The sequence below is a fragment of the Protopterus annectens genome, chromosome 1.part2 (assembly GCF_019279795.1).
Source record: "Protopterus annectens isolate FY-2018-M chromosome 1.part2, PAN1.0, whole genome shotgun sequence".
NCBI lineage: Eukaryota > Metazoa > Chordata > Ceratodontiformes > Protopteridae > Protopterus > Protopterus annectens.
In genome coordinates, this window is record NC_056727.1 from 787,030,475 (window position 1) to 787,047,427 (window position 16,953).

Genomic DNA, 16,953 nt, shown 5'->3' on the forward strand with positions numbered 1-16,953 from the left:
AGTCCTGCAGTTCCTTACTTTTTTCTTGCAGGTTTTTGAAAACTTCTGCAGATTGTTTGCCAAAGAGGGCATCCAGGATCTTGTTCTTGAAGTCACCTGGCAGAGGATGAAGTCTGAGCCAGGAATACCTGCGTAACACAGATGCAGCTGACCTGGCTGAGGCTTCAGCATCATTGTAGCTGCATTTTATGGAATGTCTAGCTACCTGTGCTGTTAAAGAAAGTTTGAGGCAACTTGAGGCATTGTAGGGGAGTTAGGCATACAGGAGAGCAGAGTAGAGGCCTGGGAAACTTTACCATATGCATCTGGTAATTGATGGCCCTAAAGGACAGAGTTGAGGAGATGTAGATCTTTTTCCCCAACCTGTCTATTACCTTACTATCCTTATCTGATGGCAGATAAGCAGGAATCACTGGAGGAATAGCAGAGGGACAGTGGGACTCCATCTAAAGGAGCTCAAGATATCTTTTCTGTAGCGCAGTCATTTGGGTGGAGCCCCACTTGAAATATTCTCCCATTTTGGAGATAGTATCCCCAAAGGTAATGTCTTCTGGTAGGGAGGCCCCTTCCAAGTAGTCTTCATCCAGGGAACAGTATTCCGGGGAGAGGCCAGCTGAAAAGTGTGAGACACTCATCACAGGAAGAGGAAGAAGAGTCTTCCTCCGGAGTCTGAGGAGGTGAGATGTAGCTAGCAGAAGCATGCCTGGGACTTAAGGTAGGCAGGGCAGGAGTTTGCGAGACAGTGGGCCTCAAGGCCATAAAGGCATGAAAAAGGGACTGGGAGAATGCTTGCCAGTCAGGTTGGTCTTCAACGGGGGCAGATAAATACAAATTTTTTTTCTGTTTTCTTTTGAGAGGAGTCTTTTGAGTAGTGTGAGAGGCTGAAAGTCTGGTGTCCAATGTCATGCAGGGATCAAAGTACCCTCCTTGGAAACTAAAGGTGGCCATGCGGGTGAGCCTGGATCACCCCCCCCCCCAACATCGGTGGAGGCCAATGTCTCGGAAACCTCCGCAAAAGGTAAGACCAGAGAAACAAGGGCAGCGTCCAATATGGTACACGCCAAAGTCGACAGTTCTTTTGGACATCCCTCAGCCCTTGACCGGTAGCTGGTGGGACATCCGAATTCAGAGGCACAGTATCAGGCCTGTAGACCTTGGCCTTCTGTTTAGGTGGCTCCACCTCAACGGACAGTTCAGGTTCCATACCGAGAGGCAGGCGCTTCAGACGCTGGTTCTCTAGGAACAATTTAAGGGCTGCCAGACAGCTGCACACGGTCTTTGGGACAAACGACTGACAGATTTTACACACTGTATAGTTGTGGGAAGGTCCTAAGCAAACCAAGCACAGGTGGTGTGTATCTGTGTGGAATTTGCTGCCCGCTCTTACATTTTCCCTTCCTAGATGACATTAGCTAACAGCAGATAAACAGCAACCTAAGCTAAGCCAAAAATAAAGAAGTTTCTCCAATGGGGTAGTTATCTTTAACTTGATCCATAGCACAGAGCAGAACAAGCAAGCTGACATTCGACTGCGACAGAGAAGTTCTGAGGTCATTGTGTGTGGATGTCACATTTATGGCCCACGGTTTATGGCCCTGCATATGATGTCCCATGCACCTTACAGCAGCCAGACTTCACCTTTGGTATATGACCCGTACCTTCAGTTTGCCTGAGGCGGAGGACCCCATATGCGAGAATACTGCAACATGAAAATGGAAGGACATACTCCTGTGACATCCTCATACCCCTCTCCAGTTCCAGCCCTTAACTTGCATGTAAACATCTAAAACAGAAGGCAGGAAAGTAGTGAAAATGAAAGCAGATCACTGAACAAGAAGGGCAAGCCATTTGCAGAGTGCCTTGTCATTCATGTCATATGCAGGCGTAAACACTTTTTTTTTTTTGTAGCTCTCCTCCAGTCTCAAACAGCAGGCAGGCTACTGCAAATAAAAAAATATATATCGGGATTTGAAGGAACCACTTGGGAATTTGTGGCACCTCATTATTTTGCAATCAAAACCTGGAAATACCCAAGGAATTTGATATGGTTAAGAGGTTATGCCTCGAATGGCTGGGACAGAGGCAGCATCCAATATCAGTGGCAATGGCCTTTTCACAGAGATGCGCGAAAGGAATTTCACTGTCTGTGTCGTAACCTCATCTTCACTCTGGTTTGCATTACGCCACGGTAGGACGTCCACTTCCATGTCTGAACCACTGCTACTACTCTCAAAGTCTGTTTCCTCACCCAACAATAAATGTTATTTGTTTTCTCCTAAACAGATGGCATCTTAATTGAGGCATATGTTGCTTTAGACTTGAACTTACAGCTGAAAAACACAACAGTATAGAACAATATGATGTTACTTACGCACAGAGAGGCAGTTGTAAAGCATCACAGCAAAGCACTATGCAGATAGTGTGTGATACAGGAAAGTATTATGTGATATGGTGTTCAGTTGCATTAATTCACAAAAATATGAACCATATAACCACAATGGATACCTTCATGTGCATCTTACAACAGAAACAATGGAAAAAAGAAAAGAAGGAAATTGGGGTCTGACTCCACACTAATATAAACCAAAATCTAGCATGTGCATTCATCAGGGTGATAACGACTTTTAGCAATGTAAATAACTGTGGCAGCTGTGGATGATTTTACCTGATAAGTGATAAAGACTCAGTGTTATATTCTAATTGCACATATTGTAAATTAATAATGTGATAATGACTTGCATTTCATTACTGCAAGGTTCTGCATGCTCAGCCAAAAACAATAATTGCTGCATATAACCTGTTGAGCAGACATTCATTGCATTCCTGGTGCAGGTGTAATGTAAGACTGAGTCATTACTATCTGTCAGGGAAAGACCAGAGTAATGGTTGCTTCATGCCAGGATTAGTATACAAGTAACATTTATCTCACTGAGCCATCAGACACACAAAGTCAGAAATATCTAAACTATGTGGCTGATCCATCTAAGATGGGTCCATGACACAGCATCGAAAAGGCCTTTCATTGAACAGCTTTATAATAGAAAATTGCGCTAACAGAAGTTGCTTTTATGAGATCGCGGTACAGTGAAGATTGGAAATATGCCCTTTCCTCATGGTAGTGCGATCTCGAAGTTGGTATATGCTGCGCCCCCCACAAATTCGACTTCTATTAATGCAATTTTCGATTGAGTCGTTTGACGAAAAGCCTTTTTGATGCAGTGTCATAGAGCCATAAAAGACTTAGTGCAAAGGTAATAATAACTTTCAATAAACATTCCTCTGATTAGAATCGGATACATAAATGACAAAGGCAGAAATCTTTTCAAAATATCTGGTTGATCAATACCACAATTCATCTAAAATCAATAATAACATACATCTCACTAAGCCCTTCCTTTCACCCAAACATGTTTTGACATATCTTATATAACTTACCCACTTGACACTTTCAGATTAATTCCCTATTATTATTATGGCCTATTTAGTACCAACTGTATTAGTGTAGATGGCCTGACTATGACCCAGGGAACCAAGTTCATATACCTGTATTACACAACAGATGAAAGTACACGCACTGACAACAAGGCAAATACTACCTTGGTTGGATGCAGTGCATTACTTATCCCCCCTTCACTGCCTCTACTATGGAGACAGACCCTGCCTATAGTAAATATCAGTGTTACATATTTAAATTCTCAAATACCCACTCCTGCTAAGCGCACTGGCTGTGTTAGGTCACAGCACTGATATCTTAGACACCCTTCATCCACCAATATACAGCCACAGATATAACCATATCATCTTTATGCACCAGCAAACCCTACAGTTGCTAGGGACCCCCTGGTCCCACCACAGCAAGTTAACTTATTTTGATATTTTGTTACATATTGTCAAACCAAGAAAAGCCAGTACAGCAAAATTGCATACTTAGTAAATCAGGTGGATATAGAGTCTGGTTGAAGAATCTTTCTGATTACTCAGAAGTGCAACTTATGTATTATTTAAAAAAATCCTTTTTACTACACTGACACACATCCCCATAATCCTGGAGTTTGACAAGGGACTGTACTCACTCCCACAGAATCACAAATGCAGGTGATGAGTGAAGAGTCTATAGGTCATTAAAGTCCCCTCCCATGAAATGCACAACACTCTTCTTTATAATCCACAACTGCCACCTTCACCCTCCAAAATATAAAAAAAGAAAATCACAATTCTTTGAGCATGCACTGTGATTTCCCATCCTGTCAAGCTTAGACCATTTCTCAGGGAAACTAGAATAAGCTTAATATCTCAAATGTCTTTGATGTACCTACGTATACTGGAGTGTGCTCACCCCACCAGTAAAATGTCTGTTAGGGAGAAAAACATTCAGACTGCAAAACTTAGATATCCTCATCTCAAATTTCTATGTATTGTTTTATCCAAAGTGCTCCATAAAAATAATGCGATTTAAACAATCACGTGTCATAGTAGAAAAATCAGCAAATATCAATATATATGGATAAAAGGATAAAACAAAGATTAGAAAAGTACACATTTAAACATCATACCACTACTACTAATAATACAAAAATAAAATACAAATTCATAATCCACAGTTCACACCCAAATATCCTACTGCAAATCCACATGCCCACAAAACATTTAAATGCACTTACCATCATAAGATATGGTAGCCTTTTTTAAATAAAATAACAGATTACTGTCAATTTATGAACATCCCAAATACACATTTAAGTCACAGAAAGGACTGCACTTCCTAATGCCTTCCTTGCTCGAATAGATAAACATGAAGTGGTACTGTAAATGATAATGCCATGAGGATGTACAGGGTGTGACAATATGGTGATCGAATTTAAAGTCTGTATCATTCAGAGCACTGAGACATGTAGTAGGCTGGACCCACTATGCAATCTGATCATCCTGACCCTTAATAAACTGTTTATGTAGTGAAAAGAACAAAGTGTCTAGAGTCTTCACAATATTAATGTATAATCCATTGCAACAGCCTTATCTTGGTATCTTTTTAAAATCAGACTGCAATTTGTCCATATCTATCACGGAGTTCACCACAGTTATATCAGTAGTATATGGTAATTTTTTAGTAAAGAAATGTATGCTGCTTACAGCATTAACAAATAATGATCCTGTTAAACAACTCTGTGAGACTTCTCACTGCTGAAGTAGATAAGATTTTTTCAACATGTGCATCAGTAACATTTACACAATAGGACCACACACCTTGTTATACATTTGACTAGGCATCCTTTAAACTTTAGTAATATCAGAATGCCTTATCTGATAAAAAGCAATCAATAAATCTATAAACAAGGCCATACCAGGTGTAGAATCTCCAAAGGCCACTTGTTGTGAAAATGTATGGAGACTGCTTCTCTATCTTGTGCAGACTGATATTTCATTACAGTTACATTTAGTGCTCTATGGTCTTGTCTGTCCCTCCCTCCCCTCCCAAAAACGAGAGAGAAACGTAATTGGCCTCCATGTCCATAGCATATGAAAGACACACACTTTAGCCAGGTCACACAGAAGGATGCAGATCACTGATCTCTGGGAATAATGTTCCTGGAACACCTTGAAAAGAAGATGCTTTTGGCAATACAGGAAAGAACTTATACAAGCTCTGAGTTAAAAATAAACGTGGCACCAATCAGTTGGGGGACTCCATACAGACCAGAAGTACTCTGGCATTTCCAGTGTTAGCCTGCAGACATTGATTAGTTCTTTCAATATCAAATCCAAGCAAGAAAACTTTCTAATTTTATTAAATGCTGACATCCATATTATACTATGTGCTTCCTTCCTCTTTCATAAATTAGTTTGTCTTGTTTAGTAGGACTATAGGAGGTTACTAGGCTATTTACCCAGAGGTAATTTCAAGCTTAGCCATCTCATCACAAAGTAATGCCACAGAAATGTAGTTAATACCCAAGAATGCATTTAGTAATGACTACCCATGTCCAGGAGGGCTGTGTGCACTATTCCCAGTAAGAATTTTCCATGCCCATCCACTTGTCCAGGCTCTTTTTGATCAGTGTCATAGAGGTGCTCTGTTTCACTTGAATAGGTAGCCTATTCCAAAGATGCGGCAGTCGCTGGGAGATAAATTTGTATGTCCTATTTAGTAGCAAGTATCACAAAGTACAGTTTTGTACCTGAAGTGCTGGTACTTTTTCTTTGTTTCACAGTTTTGTACCTACCATAAATGTAGATGTTCGAGTGCTAATACAGCTGCAGTCATAACTGATGGGTTATCCTGCCATCAGGCGGGTCCTCGGTCAGCCGAATTCCAAAGTCTAGGTCCAGCGTCGGTTGTCGTCGCTTCTTCCCTGACGTCAGTGCGGCAGGGGTATAAAAGAACCAGCCGACGCCATCTTCTTCAGTTTTTCTTGCCCCAGATGTCAGGTGCCCCCAGAAGGAAGGCAAAACATATACTTATGTAATAATGCAATGTAATATAATCAAAAAACAGTAGTTTGCAAGCAAATACACCATAAAAGAATACCCCAATCAGGTTGTATGAGGAGGTGTTTGTCATAGGGCCTGTCCCAAGAGGGGATGGAGGGAGGGAAACCTGGACTGCAGCTGTATTAGCACTCTAACATCTACATTTATGGTAGGTACAAAACTGTACTATGTTCATCGTGCATACAGCTGCAGTCATAACAGATGGGTAGAATCCCAAAGCTAAAAAGGGGTGGCAGGCACTAAGTGGAACTAGGAGGAGCAAGGATGCCCTGCAAGACTGCTGTGGCAAAGCCCGCTCTAGATTTAGAGTAAAGTGGAAGGTGATAGTGCTTGGAGAAAGTGTGCACAGAACTCCAAGTGGCTGCTTCCAAAATGTCCTTGGTAGGAACCCCCCTGAGGAAAGCTGCAGAGGTAGCTGTGGCCCTTGTGGAGTGAGATCTGATGCTTGTAGGCAAAGTTTTTCTATGAAATGAGTAACAAAAGCGTATGCAGTGGGCTATCCATTTTGAGATTGTCTGTTTGGAGATAGCCTTTCCTTGAGCACCTGTAGCATAGGACACAAAGAGTTGCTCTGATTTTCTGAATGGCTTTGTCCTGTCCAAATAATAACAAAGTTGTCTGTGAATGCCCAAGGCATGTAGTAGTCTTTCCCCTTTGTTTTGTGGGTTTGGATAAAAGGTAGGTAAGTGGATAGTCTGATTGAAGGCTACACTGGATACTACCTTTGGCATAAAGGAAGGGTTGGTTCATAAGGAAACTCTGTCCTGATGGAAAATGATGAAAGGTTGCACAGCCATGAGGGCCTGTAGTTCTGAAACCCTGCATGCTGAGGTGATAGCCAGAAGGAAGGCTGTTTTCCATGACAAATATTGCAGTTCTGTTGAAGCAGCTGGCTCAAATGGAGGCAGGGTCAGTTTATCTAAAAAGAAGTTGAGGTCCCAAGCAGGTACTGGTGGTTTCCTTGGGGGTTTTATATTCTTAGCCCCTCTGAGGAACTGTCTTAAGAGAGGATGAGAGAATAAAGGAGGATCAGTGTTGTATTGTGCAGAAATGGCTGAAGCATGGATCTTGATGGAGGAGAAGGAAAGTCCACTGTTTAACATCTCAGCTAGGTACTGTAATATTTTAGGTAAATTTAGTACCCAAGGATTCTGGCCCTTTTTCTGATTCCAGGCACAAAACCGTTTCCATTGGGCGGAGTAGGCTTTTCTAGTAGAAAGTCTTCTGGCCTCCAAGATGACATCCTGCACCTCCTTGGAGAGGAGGGTCTGTTGGGAAATCAAGGAATCCTCCATGCGGCTAGATTGAGGGTTTTCAGCTGACTGTGAAGAGTTTTGAAGTTGTGCTGGGACAACAGAAGAGGCACTAGAGGCAGGATCCATGGTGGGGAATGCGTCAGGCTCTTCAGGAGTGGATACCAGTGTTGTCTTGGCCAGTCTGGAGCAATGAGAATCATGTTTGGCCTCTCTGCTCTGGCTTTTAACAGAACTTTGGGCAGCAGAGGAAGAGGTGAAAAGGCATAGACTGTCAATGTTGTCCAATTGAAAGAAAGTGCGTCCACTTTCCAGGCCTGTGGATGATAGGTCCTTGAGCAAATTATTTCAGTTGGTAATTTCTGTGGGTAGCAAAGAGATCTATGTCTGGCTGTCCCCATGCCTGAATTATCTTTGCAAAAACTTGAGGATGCAACTTCCATTCGTGTGGATCTGTCATATTTCTGCTTAGGTTGTCTGCCAGCGTGTTTTCCTTCCCTGGCAGGAATTGTTCTTGAAGTTGGATTTGCAATTCCAGAGCCGTGTTCCAAAGGGACATGGCTAGTCTGCACAGGGGGTATGAATGAGTTCCTCCCTGTTTGTTTATGTATCACATCACTGTGGTGTTGTCTGTCCTTATCAATAGCTGGCCTGGATGCAGTAGGTCTTTGAAGGCCATAATAGCATTTTGTACTGCTAGCATTTCCTTTTGATTGATGTGTAGGTGCTTCTCTTTTTGGGACCATTTGCCCTGAATGCACTGATCTGTCATGTGCGCCCCCCAGGCATAGTCCGAGGCATCTGTTGTGATGATTTGATTTGCTTGAGGCATGCAGAAGGGGAGACCTATGTTTCTTTGGCATGCTTGAGCCCACCACAGAAATTCCTTTTGAAGACATGGAATGAGTGGTATAATTGTTTCCAAACTGTGGCTGTGTTGAGACCATAAGTTTTTTAGGTACCATTGAAGTTTCCTCATATGCAGCTTTGCACATGGGATCAGCAGGATGCAAGATGCCATGAATCCCAGAGCCTGCAGGACTTTCCTTGCAGTCAGCCTGGTGAAGGTTGACATTTTGCTGAAGTATTGAGATAGTTGCCCTTGCTTCTCTGGCGTGAGGTAGGCCATCTGGGTGTTTGTATTCAAGCTGGCACCCAGGAAAATTATTGTTTGAGAGGATATTAGTTTTGATTTCTTTTTGTTGACTGTGTATCCCAGAAAGTTCAACAATTTTATTACAAACGCCAGGTGTTTCAGAAGTATGTGCTTGCTGTCCGCTTGGATCAGGCAGTCATTCAGATATGGGTATATTTGTATCCCTTGAAGTCTGCAGAAGGCAATTACTGATGCCAGGCATTTCATAAACACACTGGGCGCAGTAGATAAGCCAAAGGGCAATGCAGAGAATTGATAATGGGTTGAACCTGCAAGAAAACTGAGGTATCTTCTGCAATGTTGTCTGATAGGGACATGCAGGTATGACTCCTTGAGGTCCAATGTTACCAGCCAAGACTCCTTGCCCAGCATGGGAAGAAGCTGCTGTAATGTGAGCATCTTGAATTTTGGTATGAGTAAGTATGTGTTTAGGATGGATAGGTCCAAAATAGGTCTCCAATCTTTGTCCTTCATTGGTACCAGGAATAGTCTGGAATAAAAACCTTGACCCTGTTCTTTTGCAGGTACCTCTTGAATAGCTTTCATGTCCATGAGAGCTGAAATTTGTTTTTGTGCCTCTGCCCTTTGATTTTGTGGCAGGTTTGGCATGCCTCTCATTTTTGGAAGGGTGTGAAAGTGGAATCTGTAGCCTCTGTCTATAATGTCCAGGATCCATTTGTCTTTTGTGACAATATGCCAATTTTTTGAAAATAATGCCAGTTTTCCGCCTAAAGGTGCTGCCATTAAAGCTTTGCTTGGCATGCAAAGGGGAAAGTCATTGTGTCTGCTTTCTGAATGACTGTGATCTATCTTCTCCACCTCTTGGTGTAGGTGCTTGCCATTGTCTGGCTCTAAATGATCCTTGAGATTGCCCTCTACCCCTCGGGTGCCTGTATCCGCCTCTTTGAGGTCTGTCCGTGGCTGGAAAGGACCAATTTTTTGAAGGCCAGTTTCTGCTGAAACGTGGAGGTTGTACCTGTAGGAAATCTTTCACTGTTTGCATTGATCTTGCCTTTTCCTCCATTTTCTTTAGTACCTCCTCAGCTTTAACACCAAACAATACATCTTTTTGAAGAGTTGCATCTAGTAATTTAGCTTTGACATGATCTGGTAAGGTTTGCTCTTTGAGCCAAGCATGTCTACGTATGACAGACCCTGTAACAGCAGCTCTACATGAGGCCTCTAAAGCATCAAAACCACACTGCAAGGTATGTTTACCCACTTGCTCTGCACTATGCAACAAATCCTGCAACTCCTTTAAATCTGGTTGCTCAGGTTGTGTCATTTTGCTTTTCAACTGAGATAACAAAAACTGTTGATACTTTAACATATGGAACTGACAGTTTAATGCCCTCATGGTTAAAGTGGCCGAGGTATACACCTTTTCCCCCCACCTTTCTAAAGCTCTGGAATCTCTCTCTGAAGGTAATGGGTTTTTGGCAGTAGAGGCCTTAATTCCCTTGGGACCCTGTGAAATAGTTTCTGGGTCAGCAGCATGGCTTTTGTATAGGAATTGGTGTGAATCAGGAACCCGGTAATACCTGTCAGGTTTAACAGGAGCTGGAGGTAAAGAATCTGGGTTGAGGCTGGTTTCTGTGTACACATCATCTAATATATCCAAGACAGGAAGGATAGGCAGAGGCCTGTGCTGGGGAAACAAGAGAAAATCCCTGAGCCTTTTCTTGGAATCTGAGTAATCTTGGCCTTCCCAGTGAAAGTGTTCCCTCAAGGTATGTAAGGTTTCCCCAAAAGAATAGTCCTCGGGGGGGAGACAGAGGGAATGGACTCCTCAGCATCAGAGTCTTCAAAAGGGGAATATGAATATTCCTGGTCCTCAGAATGTTCTGAGGTAATAGAGGCTTGATCTGAGGAAGGGTAGTCTTCCTCCAATCTGGGCCTTTTGTCCGAGGGGGGTTGAGAACCCCTGATAAGAGTAATCAAATCCTCAGCCATTTTGAGCATCTGTTTTTTAGGCATGGGGCCTTGAGAGGGGCTCTGTGGGCCTTGTCTTTTAGTTTTCATGGCTGCTTTAGATTTTGTGAAAGCCTTAATGGAAAAGGAGGAAGGCCTGAAGACACCTTGAGAGGTGGCAGGCCTGTCTAAACTCTGAGTTTCCCCGCCAAGAGTGGCGTCGGTATCTGTAGTCGGAGTGGGGGCCGAGGAGCCTGCGACCTCAGGCACAGAAGACACCACTAAGAAGTGGCATCGGTACTCAGGGGCTGCGTAGGCACCTCGCTGAGAACCGGAGCACCGGTAGTCGGCTTTAGCGTGGTGTCGGTAGAAGCCGTGGACCTCGTATGTCGGTCCTTATCTTTCTATCTTTTACTCAAAACTGGAGTCTGAGTATCCGATGACATAATGTAATAAAATTTTTTACCAAAATAGTGTTGGGCGAACTCCGCCCGACGCTTAATATTGCGTTTGTTGAATCTAGCACAAAAACGGCAGGCCGAGACATCGTGGTCTGGGCCTAAGCAAGGAATACAGAAAGAATGGAAATCCTTATGCGGTATTTGCTTCCCACATGAAATGCAATTATTAACTTTGTCTGACATCGGTCTGAGGCAAGAAAAGTTTCCCCAACGGGCACTTAGCTTTCAAGAAGACTTCGGCTGAAATATTTTCGTAAATCTCAGGAGCTGGCCGACCGGCACTTGCGAACTGCTTTTGCTTCGGGCACCACGCGGCAAGAAAGACTGAAGAAGATGGCGTTGGTTGGTTCTTTTATACCCCTGCTGCACTGACGTCAGGGAAGAAGCGACGACAACTGATGCTGGACCTAGACTTTGGAATTCGGCCGACCGAGGACCCGCCTGACGGCAGGATAACCCATCTGTTATGACTGCAGCTGTATGCACGATGAACATCAGTTCAGACCACACATGGAGTGTTACAGCACTCAGGTGTGATCGTAATGCAATATCGGCCAGTATTACAAGAAAGAGCAGGATCTGATAGCTCCCCCAAACATTTTTACACCTGGGACAGTTGCCCCTCTTTATCCACCCTAGTGTTCAGGTTTATTTATTATTGTGTGTGTTTGTTTTTCTGCCTATGGCTATACCACTGCAACTCTCAGTGCATGAAATCTGCAAAAAGCCAAAGGTAACAGACATGCAACGGCACAAAATAGGGACAGATTTGAAATATTGCTCTTATCAAATAAGAAAGTTGCTTTTGCACGGGCACATATTTTTACAGGGGAACTCAAAAATTAACACAAGTCTCCCATCAAACTGCAGACATTATAAGAAACAGATGGGATCGCTAACTGATTGAACCCAACGACATGTTTTTTTTTCCAAATTAAATAATGCATAATTGTTTGTTTTATTTTCCCTACTTAGGGTTATATTGCTGGACCTCTCAATGCACAGGTTCTGCACAAAGCCAAACATAACAGAGGTGTTAAGGAACAAAAAATAATATGGTCAGAGTTTAAATCTTGATGTTATCAACAGTGAAAGTTGATGGAATACCAGCTTTTTACACAGGATATGACGTCTGGAACTCAAAAAGATGACTCAGCCATGGTGCTTATTTACAGACTGGTAACGAGTTAAATTATAGGCTTTATAATAAATAAACAGGATTGCTAACTGCATAGGGTTTTGGTCCTGGGTCCTCTCCTGTTTGGTATCTACTTCTCTGAAGTCCAGGCCAACATGAAAGGACTCTGGCTGACAAAGCTTGCAGACGATTGCAAGTTGGGAGTCATAATTAACTCCCCAAGTGATGTTGACATCCTACAGAAAGACCTCACTGAGACCAATGACTGGTGTCAGAACCATGGCCATAAGCTCAATGCCAAAAAAATGTGTCATCATCCCCTTTGGGAAAAACCCAGTTCCCATTAATTATCACACTGATGGTAGTCCACTGAACACAGAAGGCATCATAAGAGATCTGGGAACACAGGTTGACAGCAACCTCTCTTTTGACCACCACATTGCCACTGTGGTCAGAAAGTCCTTCTATGTGGCACATCTCATTACTAAGGGTTTTGCATCCAGGAAGAAAAAGGTCATTGTCTCCCTCTACTCTTCCCTCATTAGGCCAATATCGAGTACAATGCCCCATTTGGTATGTACCTCACTAGACACCTACAACAACTTGAGAGGCCACAAAAATACCTCACAAAGAGGATCTTAGGCCTTTAACACTTGTCCTATATGGACAGACTCAAAAAAATCCAACTATTCTCTGTCTCATATCGCCTACTTAAAGGCGATCTCTGCTTGACTTACAAAGCCATGTCTGACCCAGCTCTGTTAGTAATGCTACATCTAAAGAAATCCCAATCCCTCCGCACTACACGCTCCAGAGACCTCAACCTCATTGCCACAATCAACAGAACAAGCTGGAGGGACAAGTTTATAATCCAGACACTGACTATGCTATGGAATAGACTTCCCATACATGTCAAATGAAGCGCCTCACTGGCCTTCTTTAAAAGAAATCTTGATGAGTGGACAGGAAATAGAAAATTCACCCCGGGGATTACTCCAGTGGCTCTACTTGACATAGGCACTGGAAACTAAGGTTGGGTGGCACGATGCCAGGGTAATACTATGGGCTAGGCTTTGTAAAGGCTTCAGGGCCATTAGCCTAGTACACACCTATGAACTGTTATCCCAAGTGCATGCTGGTGATTATGGGAAGTTTTTGTAATCCAGTAAATATGGATTCAAGGTTTCAGTTTGAGGGCAAAAATAAGGACATTTTTCAATGCTCTAAAACATTTTACAGTAATACAGTGTTTTAGAATTTCTACGGTTTTAAAACTTAAGTTACTTCAGATTTTCTAGTATTTTGATATCACCCAATTTTGCTATTGAAAAAAAGTAGCCCCAGCCATATAAATACAAATTCATTAAAAAGAATAGTTATAATAAATAATCTATACAACACTTTCAAATCTGCTCATATTAACTTTCACAAATATCTATAACTTACACACTTACCAAGAAATACCATCCAAATGTTTGTGGAGAAAGCCATTAAAATGAAAGCTCCTATTCTTAGCAGACAACTGACTTTGGCAAGTATCATCTCTCCGACGTAGCGCAGCAGCAGTGGAAAAACACCCAGCAGAGAAAAGCCCTGCACACACAATAAAAAAGAAAGCATTAATGAAAGTAATCACAGGTGTTCCATGACAAGAGAAGTAGTATGCAATTTCCTCCTGGCCTAGCCTTCTCCTAAGAAAGTCCATGTCTTCTGTTTTCTGGTTCACCACAAGCTAGGCTACTACATTCTATAATCTCCTATTCTTGGTCAGAAATGAACATGCAATCATATAAACTAAGATCAGACTACAACTGCTTACAAAAATGTAGGTTTTAATTAAATTGCACTGAATGCTTTTCAGTTTAAATGCTTTTTAGCAGATCCCATTATACAAAGAAGCATAACAAGCCATTAGTGCCCACAAAACAAACATTTTTAAAATGTCACCTTGGTATTTAATCAGAAGTATCATTTTATCCAAATTCTTCTTCATATGCAATAAAAAGGCTCCCATAATGCAGACAGATTTGGACACTAACCCTGAAAGGAAGCATATTCACAGCTTGGCAATCATCTTTTGATAAAGTTTAGGAAAGTATCTGACTATGCAGACATGGATGGAAACATTCTGTGCAGTTAGTTTCACTGAAGCAAACAAATATGCTGCCAGTGATGCCACAACCTTTTTGACGGTCTAGAACAACTAATATGAAAGCTCTAAAATCTTTCTAGAGCAGTAAGCAACCACAATGTAAGAGGCTCCATCATTTAATACTTCTGGATAAGCACCAGTAAATGACTAATAAATTACTTAAACATGCTACTTTGTTGAAACCATTTCCCTGTACTAGAAACTGTTCCATAAGAGCAAAGCAAGCAGTAGGAGGAGGAAAACTCTGTTTTCATACAAACAATAGCAATATTAAATGAAGTTAGCTGCATAAATACGTGACACTATGAACTCCTGGTAAGTCCACATCCCTGAGGTACCTTTTTGATTTCAGGATATGTATGCAACAAAGACAACTTTGTCAGCAAAAACAGATGGTGAAGCACTGGCGATGGCCAAAGCTGCAGGAGTGACCAAGGAAATAGTTGTTGGTAAACAGGATATGATCACACAGCTGTACTACTATACTTTATTCAGTCATTAATTTTATATATTTATAAACACCTTTCAACTGTTTACTTTAAACACAGATTCATGAACTAGCTGCTATAAAACCAAAATATATACAGGGGGAGGGGGTTGGTATAATAGTTAAAATATTTACTTTTCAATCATAAGGTACAAGGACTGATTCTCACCTTTGAAGTAAAAATTGGCTAGGCTTATAATGGCCCACAAGGGCAACAAGCCTATCACCTACCTATGAACAGATAAGAAGGAAATAAACACCATACTGGGTTCACCTCACATGCAGTAGAAACCATGCATTCATCAATTCAAGCTTCAAGACCAACTAATCTGACAATTATTCTGTTATTATTCTGTGAAGTATTTTTTTTCACTAACATATGAAGTTTGGCTTTAGATGAGAGTCAATTTTAAATACCCCAACTCTATGTGCAAAAATGAGAAGATGGGAATTGTGAATGGATGTGGACATCAGACTGTGTAGTTATGTATTTTCTAAATTCCAGCTATTTGCATTTACTTTTTATTCTTATTTCGGTGGACAATGTCAGTTTAGTTGCTCTACTTATTTCTGCAATCAGCAGAGTCACAGAAAGAGATGACGTTAAACACAGTAAAGCCTGTATCCAGGGCATACCTCTCAACCTCTTTGCACAAGAAATCTGGGCAAAGCCAAAAGTAGTGAGAGGTCCTGGAACTCTGGGACAGATTTTAATTAGTACTCTTACAAACTTAAAAAGTTGTTAGAAAGTACAGTTGTGTACACTTACCATAAATGTAGATGTTCGAGTGTATTCACTGTTGCAGTCATCACATTTGGGTTATCTGCTTGCAGTAGCACTCAGTCGTCCTGATTAACAACGTTTTGGGTGCTGCGTTGGTTGCTGTCTCTTCTTCCATGACGTCAGGTCATCAGGGATATAAAGCATGCAGCCGACGCAGTTACATCAGTTTTTCCTGCCCCAGATGTCAGGTGCCCCCCAATGGGAAGCAATTAACTCTGTAAATATACAAGGTTATACCTCCAACAAAACAGCAAATACACCAAAAAGCTTTTGAGCATAGTAAAGGAGAGTAGAGGTATAGTCAAAGGAAGAAAGGGGGCTGGAGGGAGGGTAACCAGGACTGCAACAGTGAATACACTCGAACATCTACATTTATGGTAAGTGTACACATCTGTACTATGTTCTTCATGTTTCACTGTTGCAGTCATCACATTTGGGAAGATTCCCAAAGCTAAGGATGGGAGGGGGAATTTAGATAGCATTAGGACCAGCTATAACATTTGGGTAGATTCCCAAAGCTAAGGATGGGAGGGGGAATTTAGATAGCATTAGGACCAGCTATAAGACCCTGCTAGACTGCAGTGGCAAAGCCAGCTCTGGATTTAGAGAAAACTGGCAGATGGTAATGCTTGGTGAAAGTATGTACAGAACTCCAGGTAGCAGCTTCTAGGATGTCCCTGGTAGGGACGCCTCTGAGAAAGGCTGTAGAGATAGATGCAGCCCTGGTTGAGTGGGGTCTGATCCCCTGTAGGATAGGTTTTCCATGGTGCTTGTAGCAGAAATGAATGCAATGGCCTATCCATTTGGAAATGGTTTGCTTTGAAATAGCCTTCCCCTCTGCCATGCAGCAAATGCCACCAGCAGTTGGTCAGATTTCCTTTGAGGTTTAGTCCTGTCCAAGTAGAATCTAAGTTGTATGTGCACGTCTAAGGAGTGCAGTATCCATTCCCCTTTGTTCTGTGGATTAGGAAGGAAGGTTGGCAAATGAATGGACTGACTGAGGGCCACAACGGATACCACTTTGGGCATGAAGGAGGGATTTGTCCTGAGGAACACCCTGTCTGCATGAAAGATGATGAAAGCTGCCACTGCCATGAAGGCCTGTAATTCAGATACCCTTCT

General features: G+C 42.1%; 1 protein-coding gene across 1 annotated transcript in view; it reads right to left on the minus strand.

Moving 5' to 3' along the window:
• LOC122791256 (proton-coupled folate transporter-like) overlaps nucleotides 1-16,953 on the minus strand; it is a 1,313,896-nt gene that overhangs the window by 978,237 nt on the left and 318,706 nt on the right. The window contains exon 4 of the mRNA XM_044058932.1: nucleotides 13,863-14,001. Coding sequence (XP_043914867.1) covers nucleotides 13,863-14,001 — 139 coding nt within the window. The remainder of the gene's footprint in view (nucleotides 1-13,862; nucleotides 14,002-16,953) is intronic.